At 41.9% G+C, this 9293-nt stretch overlaps 1 protein-coding gene across 2 annotated transcripts; it reads left to right on the forward strand.

Moving 5' to 3' along the window:
* Positions 1 to 1524: 1524 nt before the first annotated feature.
* Positions 1525 to 8898, forward strand: LOC308316308 (rho-related GTP-binding protein RhoA-C-like). 2 transcript variants are annotated; one of them, XM_080764849.1, is made up of 5 exons: positions 1525 to 1556; positions 3861 to 4016; positions 4859 to 4979; positions 5571 to 5701; positions 7095 to 8898. In XM_080764849.1, exons 2-5 carry the CDS (start codon positions 3861 to 3863, stop codon positions 7266 to 7268), a joined length of 582 nt encoding a protein of 193 aa, XP_080620975.1. In that variant the 5' UTR covers positions 1525 to 1556; the 3' UTR covers positions 7269 to 8898. The 2 variants fall into 2 exon arrangements, with proteins under 2 accessions (XP_080620975.1, XP_080620976.1); XM_080764850.1 differs by lacking the exon at positions 1525 to 1556 and adding an exon at positions 2780 to 2799.
* The last annotated feature ends 395 nt before the right edge of the window (positions 8899 to 9293 follow it).

The raw sequence follows: 9293 nt of genomic DNA on the forward strand, positions 1-9293 counted from the left end.
ATCATGTAGATCATTTGTGTATAGTGCTTCCACATCAAAATACAGTCTGAGGTAGTGGGGCCAGGGACTCCAACATTGGCCTGATCAAATAATCTACAAAAGCAGACATGTTCGAGGTAAGGGAACGATGCCTGACAATATGGGGCGTCCACTCTTGTGGACCTTAGCTAGGAATGGTGTAAAAAAACGGAATGCTGGGATTTTGCACAATATATACCAAATTTCCCACTTTCAACAAAAGAAGCGTTTCCTGGGTGCGGCCATTACTGAGGTGTACCATTAAGCGCAACAGCACTGATTAGCTACACCTGGCCTACGGAGCACCTGCTCCATGGATTACGCGTCAGTAATGGCCACGCCCAGGGCAACCCTCTGTGAATCGGTCTATCTATAGGCACTTTTTCTTGGGTCGCAGGCCTCGCAGGACGGCCTAGGTCAGGTTTTCGATTGATTTGATTGATTGATTTATTAACAGTTTGGAGAATTACAGTACATTTCAAGTACAACTCAATACAAAAACTGTTAACTATGAGTGAACGACAGTCACGACACCATAAAGCATTAGCCTATACTTGTTTACAATAGGGCCCACAATTATCAATTCATCAAAACATTTCGAGACGCACGAATATACACAACTATATAGTCAAAACAGGAAATCATCATAGGAGGTAAAAAGTCTGTAGGTGCACTTTGAGAGCAGTTTTTTTTTTTTTTTTTTTTAAGATATTTATTTGCGGCTTACGCCTTTTATTGGTTTTTTGAAGGGACAGACAGTAGGCTGACAGGAAACGGGAGAGAGATGGGGGAAGACGTGCAGTAAAGGCCGTGTCGGGCTCGGGAGTCGAACCCGCGGCACACTGCGACTGGATTACCAGTCGGGTGCCCAGACGGTTACGCCACCGCCTGGAGCCTTTGAGAGCAGTTTTGAAGGAGTCAAGGGATTCGCATCTTAATGACTGTTGGTAGGGTGTTCCACATTTTGGTGGCATAGGAGCGAAATTAATTTAGTCCCTTGTTTGTGCCAAATCTGGGTTGCACATGGTTTGTTGAACTCCCTCTGGTGTTGTGGGTGTGGACTTCGTTGACATTAAGGAAGTATTTAGACTCATTGCAAGGTGCTGTGTCGTCGACTCGTCAACCCTAAGCCATTCCAGCCTGTCAAAGTGGGCAGGGGTGAGGTGGGTTCGGGGCCAGCCTGACCAGTTGGTTTTGGGAAGTCTGGACACTTGTTTTAAGGGCCTTAGAGGTGCTGTGGTACCAGGAGGTGCAAGCATAGTCATGTATGAATTTCAACAACAAAAAAGGCCAAATCGTACCGGTTTCGTGGAATGACTCACTTATCCATTTAGATAATTTGTTTATGTTATAAATGTTAATGAAAATACACAGAAACATATTTTGTGTTGTATATTTTCGTTTAAATACTTACTTAATTGTTTTAATATGCAAATTAATCGTTTTTGTTTACTTTTTTGTTAACTTTTATTCTGAAGAGCTCGGCCACCGGAAGTCTAGCAGCTCACTATACATTATACACTGGTGAACATCAGACGGTAAGAAGAAATACTTGGCGAGAGCCTCTTTTAAAACTCTTAAATCGGGTAATTTCTGGGAAGACAGGAGAAGAACGCTACATCTAGTTCATGGGTGGTTGTTGTAGTTACATTTTGTAAGCAACGCGGCTTTTAAAACACGAGTCTAATCTAAAGCATAATAGTCATTACGAAAATACATCGACGCCTCCTTTCTGTGCTAGCTGGCTAACGTTAGCATGGTTTGACAGTACAGGCCCCAAGTCAGTCATCATAGCCTAAGATTTAGACCCTCGTAGATGTATAAAATTCTACGAGGGTCTAAATCTCAGCCTAAGTCAATCAATTCAAATGAGCTTTATTGGCATGAGAGAAACATTCGTTTACATTGCCAAAGCAAATGTCAAAATAGTCAGTCAGACTCCCACTCCCAGTAGTAGCAGGCTGACCAGCCAGAGGAGAGGAATGGTGACTGACTGAAGTCAGGACGGAATTTTCCATGTTTGATTGATTGATTAATTAATTGAAATATGTATTTACAGTTTGCAGAATGGGTACATTTCACCTGAAAGACAACTCAATACAAAGACTGTTACTATGTGAACGACACTGATAAAAGCATTAGCCTACACTTGTTTACAATTACAACAGGGTTCACCATTTTCAATTCATCAGAACAAAGTTTACAGTTTACAACTTCTCTGAGGGAGACACCCGTTCTTATCGCATGAGGCATCAAATAACCTGGCATTGATTTCGGAATCAATGATTTCGGAAAACATTTTGATATCAAGGAACCCCACCACCCCAAATTGATTGTGTAGTAGCCTATGTGATATTTTAACAAAATAGTCATTAGCTAATCATTTCACATTGAAGTGCCCAGATGTCCAGACTGCCCACCTGTCCTATCCTGTATCCCATAGCATCGTGCGTGTGATATTGTGTTTATTGTAGACACAGTACTTAGACACAGTAATTTTTGAGAATAGTAGGATCATGAGGCCAGATATCTCCTGCTTGTGGTGGGTGACCAGGCAGTAGTGCTGGCAGTGCTGCACCATTTTGTTGCTGCACCATCCTGTTTTCTTTTGGCGGCTTTGCCTTTATTTTATATTTTTTATAGAGGGACAGACAGTAGGCTGACAGAGAGATGGGGGAGTGACATGCAGTAAAGGTCGTCGGGATTGGGAGTCGAACCTGCGGCACACTGCCAGGCTCGGACTACCGGCCAAGGTGCCTGGACCGCTGAGCCACGGCCCAGGCCAGTGCTGCACAATTAATTGAGAAAAGATCTAGATTCAGACACCTATGCAATCTCATTTTGTGTAGAGTCGTGAAGAATCGTGCAGCACTAGTTGGATATGCAATTCATTTTAGTTACTCTTATGTTATTTAACCTATTTTTAATACATATTTTCATGGAAAAAATGAGTCGTGTGAGAATTGTGATCTCAATTCTTGTGAAGGAAATCGAGATTCACATTTGAGCAAGAATTGTGCAGCACTAACAGGCAGCACAGCTGTGGCACAGCTGTATAGTTAGGAGCTGACCTGTCCTGTCTGTTCTGTCAGACCCTTTATTATCAGATGACACCTAGGAGGTCAAAGGGATGGGCTGTCCTTACCTGTATTTCTTGTCTGTACTTGTTTCTGGGATGTACAGTTTTTAGTTTTTTGGGGTGTAGACTGTATATGAGCTGTGAGTAAAATGCTGTAGTGCTGCACAATTAATCGCCAGCACTCAATACATTTCCTTTTCACATGCTTTATTTACCTCTGACGAACAAACAGCGGAAGGCAAGCACTTTGATTTGATGTCTGTTTCAAGCCTACAGCAGTTGGCCCCAGGTGCCACATTTTGAATGCTGTGAGCAACTACAGACAATACATTTTTTGATGGAATTTTTTCCCCGCTATAACAGGCCAATGTGAAATGGGTGGGATATATTCCTCAGCCTAGTAGGAACGCCTGTGAAAGATTTCACGTAAATTGCACGCTGCGTTCATGATTTGAGGCTTTTTGTTAAAAACGGGCCAGCCAATCCTGCAAAGTTTGAAAGCCAATGTTAGCCAATCAGGATGTAATATGAAATATCGGACAGCTCTGTCTTGGGCACATGACACTAGAGATACTGTGTAACGATTTGCTGGATTTTTGGACAAAATATGGAGGAGTAATCTCCTCATATATATAAAAAAATGTGTTTTACAAAAGTTGGCGCCATCAGGAAAAAGCTAGTGATAGTAGGGGATGGTGCATGCGGAAATACCTGCCTACTCATCGTGATGTAACGGGAACATAATTGTCTCTTTCCTCTGTAGATGGCAGCCATCAGGAAGAAGCTAGTGATAGTAGGAGATGGCGCGTGCGGAAAGACCTGCCTGCTCATCGTGTTCAGTAAGGACCAGTTCCCGGAGGTCTACGTCCCCACCGTGTTCGAGAACTACGTGGCAGACATCGAGGTGGATGGGAAACAGGTGAGCAGCTTCAGTCAACCAAAAACTCTTCAGTCCCCCCCCAAATCCCCCAAATAATCATATTTGAACTGGAACCCCCAAAATAATCATATTTGAACTGGGGGGTAACCCCCCACCCTGGCAAGCACTTGGAAATGTAAGAGTTGTGCCATTTTCTTTGACTCTGTTCCAAGTTTTTTGAAAATAGCCAATCTGCAAGTAATTGTTAGTTTTTATATAGTAATGGGATTATTACTACTAAAGTGTAAAATGTACACTTTAGAAATGTGCCAGATGCCCTTTATACACTTATACTGTATGTTGGTTTGTTTACTGTTGAGTGAGAAAACAATGTTGCACATTATGCACAATAATTTTAGATTGGACACTATGCTATCTGTCAGTGGTATCAAATAGTGTTTAATCATATTGTAGGGATTAATCTCTACTATGTATATCTATCTAGGTTTAGGTTAACCTTGGGGGAATCCTTGTGCTATCATTTAAATGCTCAAATCTCATTTTGCCGCCCACTAGTCAAAGTGCTAACTAACCGGTGCAACCTATATGTTGTTTTACCTTTGAATCCGGATGCTACATCTGTGACTCATTAGTTATTGCTATAGATGTACCAACATAATTATATTTAAAAATTTGAACAAGAATTTGAAGGTTTTCACTTTTCAGAAACTTTAGTTTAGGTTTTAGAAGACGTTTTTGTAATTGGCCTCAGGTCTACATGGGTTAAAATAGTTACCAATGTCCACTGCTCTTAGTCAGGATGGGTAAATGCAGAGGTTGATTCTTCAGGTATATTTGAATATCTACACCACAATAATTTATTTGTGTCTCTTATCGCTCAGGTGGAACTTGCACTATGGGACACAGCCGGCCAGGAGGACTATGACAGACTGAGGCCTCTCTCCTACCCTGACACAGATGTCATTCTCATGTGTTTCTCTGTAGACAGCCCTGACAGTTTAGGTATTTGCAACACACGAATGACACACGTCGTATATATACTTTTATTACACAACCTTTTTAATGCCATTGTTTTTGCGATGAATACATTAGGACTGTCATGATTACAAATAAGCTGACGATTAATTGTCACGCAAATAATTGTGATTAACGATTTAACGTGTTTTTTGCATTTAACAATGGAACAATTTGTATTTTGGTTTGCCCTTTAGGCTTCGTAATCACAAAATGCACAGAGCAGATATGACAAATACCTTAAATATACAAAGAAATCACTGACACATTTCATATTTTTATATTATAGTAGTTGATCTTCAAGCTAGTGTTGTAAGCTAGTCGATCTGCTATTTCTGCTATTTTTGATTTGATTAGATTTTTCTTTTGAAAATGTGTGGTCATTTTTCAACAAACGATTGACGATTATGCAAAGATACTCACGATTATCTCAGATAATTGCGATTATGTAATAATCGTGACAGGCCTAATTACATATCTGTGTGAGTAACCATACAGTACAGTCCAACACCTTGTGAAGAGTGGTTTGCGAGCCCTGTACGGTGTAGTAGACTCATTCTTCTACCTTTTGCCCTGTAGAGAACATTCCAGAAAAGTGGACCCCGGAAGTGAAACACTTCTGTCCAAATGTTCCCATCATCCTCGTGGGCAACAAGAAGGACCTGCGCAACGATGACCACACTAGACGGGAGCTCGCCAAAATGAAACAGGTGGGTATAGAGAGTTAGTGGCTTTTTCATTTCACAGACCCCCAGTTTGATATGTATTATTAGGCTACATATCCCTATTTCATAGGATATACACTGTAATAAAAGGGCATCTTTGAAAAACAAAGAAAAGGACCCACACTTATCCTGGGTTCCAGCCTGATTTGCTGCGTTCCGCGGATCTGAAATGTCACTTCGCAAATTGGTCTGGACAGAGGCTGCTTGACACGTATTTCATAACGTCACCTGTTACGTAGCCACGTTGTTGCTGATACATCATCATCCAGCGCCACTCTTTCCATGCTTCTCACAGTTGACAAAAATTGTGCCGTTCGAGACTAGTAAAAACCTACGGTAAAAAGTAAACGATTTTCGAGAGCAACATGTTTTTGAAGTTTCTGACAGTGTGTGGGTGCTTTCTTTGTTTTTCAAATATACCCTTTATATTATATGCACTTTTTGTCCTACGCACCTGTCATCAACCTTTTGAGGGCTGCAGCATCGGCCTTTTTCTATATAGTCGGAATATAGGCGGAAACTCCGTGGGTTCAGAGGCGCGATTGAACCCCCTGGCATTTTGGCAAAGGCGCGACTGAACCCACTGCATTTTGGCAAAATATATCTATATGCACTGCAGTAAATTATGCACCCACTGACTGTCCACTGAAATCTCCCCTCCCCAGTGGTCATGTTGTCATGCACATAGTCTACCTTTACGAGGCGTTACAAGATAGGTGTTGGGCCGCCGCGCATGCCGCATTCAAATGCTAATAAGGTGGCTTTTGTTCGAAAAAACAAAACTCGTTTTTTTTCCACCGCTGGGGGGGGGGGCGCGTGGCTGCTTGAACCCCCTGCCGTTATAAGAACTTTCCGCCTCTGCGCTACACTGTAAAATCCTCCGTGTGTATAAATGGAACCAAATGGACCTGTAAGGGGTCCATTTCGTTGTATTTATACACTCAAAGTTACAAACTTGTGAAGTCCCCTGGTATTAGCTACCAGTTTTTTTATCGGATACCAGCTACAAAAACCTTAATGCTTCGATTATATTACCAGACCATAAATTACGTCGAGTCATTGTTTCCACTAGAGGGAGCTCTTGGCTAACCTATGATCAACCTTATGCAACTCACTCTGAAGAAACCAAGCCCCCAGTAAGGCTATCCAATGTTGAAGCTGCCACTACCTACTGGTGAAAAGTGGAACTGCAGCACGTTCATGGAGGTGGACGGACGTTCATGACCTAAAATTTGAGGTCCAGGCTTAACTTCCGCTCACTCAAGCCATTGAATTATAATTGTTCTTCCGTGGAGAACTAGTGGTAAAGATCAACTGTGTGTGTTTGTATTCACAATGGACCTTAATGCCTGTGTCTTCTTGAACTTCTTGTCTCTAGGAGCCAGTGAAAAACGAAGAGGGCAGAGACATGGCGAACCGCATATGTGCCTTCGGCTACCAAGAGTGCTCCGCCAAAACCAAAGATGGCGTCCGGGAAGTGTTCGAGATGGCCACCAGGGCTGCACTGCAAGCCAAGAAACGTAACAAGACTATACGCTGCCTCCTGTTATAGTTCGACCAAGAACAAGGCACTGGCCTCAGTCACAGATGGAGAGGGCAGTTTTGTCTTTGTCCCTTTCATTGGACATTTGAGGTAGGGGAGGGTATTTGGGGGGGGGGGGCATGGAAAAGTCCTGGGTATGCCTAATTTCCAATCATCCCACTGATCCCAGGCATTCTCGGGCACATTCCGGCATATCTAAAAATGTTTTTCGATAGGCGTCTAAACTATGGCCTTTAGTCTGTATGTTTCGATGATGTGCCATATTTGCAACACACGTGTCAGAACCCTTTAAGATCTTGAAAGCTGCTTAGCGTCGGGTGGTATGGGATGATTTGGAATTGGGCAGATGGAAAGAAAGAAGAGATGAACTGTGCCATGATGGGTAGGGATGAGGGAGTAAAAAAAGGTCCTTACCAGGCCAATGACAACGAAGACACAGAGAAACGGAGATAATGACAAAGTATAAGTAAGGAAAGTTAAAGTAAAGGCCACGTCTAAGTGGATCTTACAGTGTCGCCTACATACAGTGCCTTGAGAGCAGTGGTCAGGAAGAGTCTGAGTGGGGTGGGGGAGGGGGGATTTAAAACCCAGACAGAGGTATGTTTTGTTAGATTTAGTATTCGTGCTCCACCTTTTTTGTGAAAGCTTTGTCCCTATCATTGGCTTGGCTCCTTCGGCGGGGCCCCATGTTCTGACTCAGGCACTATGCAGGGGTATTCTATAAACTAGATTGTATGACATGTTTTCCCATATTGAATTGCTTCCCTGATGAACTTATTTTTGTGACTGACTGACTGTGTGTGTGTGAATGGTTGTGTGCGCTCCACTGCAGGGCTGCATGCAAGTGAATGTCTGTATATTTAGTGTCTTGTGTTACATTTTTCAGTGTTGATGTACTGTATGCATGTATTGTAAAGGCCTTTTCGTGTCACTTAAACCATGTCGCCATGCCAAAGTTACCCCTGACCTGATGGCCACTTGCTATGGTGTAAACGGGTAATGGAATCAACAGCTAACTCAGAGTGACATACGGATATTTTCCACATTACTTTTACTGGAAGACTTTGTACCCTAGAGAGATGGAGGCACAATCAAAACCGTTCAGTTTTTAGGACCTTTTTGTTTGTGTGTGTGTGTGTGTGTGTGTGTGTGTGTGTATACAAGAGATGCAATTGATTGTGTTAATCAGTGTATTTTATCATTTAGGCGTGGTATAGTTTATAAGTTAACTTTGCTTTTTGGAAAGGAGAAGGTAGGCTATCCTATTACTATAGTATCAATTTGTGTTACTGTATGTTTTACGGCCTTCTAAGGACATGTTCTTGACATGTTCTTGACATGTTTTGCATTTTTGCCTCTAAACCCCCACTCCCTTTTATTGATATCGTCATTATTGTATTATCACTTTTATTGTTGTCGCTAATTTTCATAGTTATATTTTAACCATTTCTTTAATCCTGCTGTTATCAGCTTTGTCATTTGAATGATACATTGTAACCATAGTATTGTATATTGCTAATTGAAGGTCACGTTTTAGGGTGAAATGTTGGAAGGTTTACGTGGGGGGAGGGGGGATTGCTGGGGGCGTTACTTTTTGTACTGTGACATCTTGGGATTTCTGGAGTTTTTCAAATAAAGCTGGTGGTATTGGTATTAGAGTTTTCTGGTGTATTTGTGCCTATATTGTGCAACTGTTCATTTGTGTGTATGCTGTGGTACCTTAGAACAAGTATCAATACTGCAATGTAAAAGTCCGGTATTCAGAATTTACTTGAGTAAAAGTATTGGCATAGAAATGTAGAAAGAAATCCGCCCCCTGTCAAAAAAAGAAATATCTTTTCGGAGGTACAGAGACTGGAGTGGACGATTCACAATTCTGTCCCTATTATAGTCTAGTAGCCAGAATGTGAACCCGGACATGTTGAGTACACTAAGGTTTTATGTGAGAAATGTTTAGTATTGGTCCCCAGCATGGAGAAACTGCCGGATGCTAACTTGCACATGTTGAGCAATTTTCATAATTGGCATATGTGA

Source organism: Protomyctophum bolini (genome assembly GCF_963924005.1).
Source record: "Protomyctophum bolini genome assembly, chromosome: 5".
In the NCBI taxonomy this organism is placed as follows: domain Eukaryota; kingdom Metazoa; phylum Chordata; class Actinopteri; order Myctophiformes; family Myctophidae; genus Protomyctophum; species Protomyctophum bolini.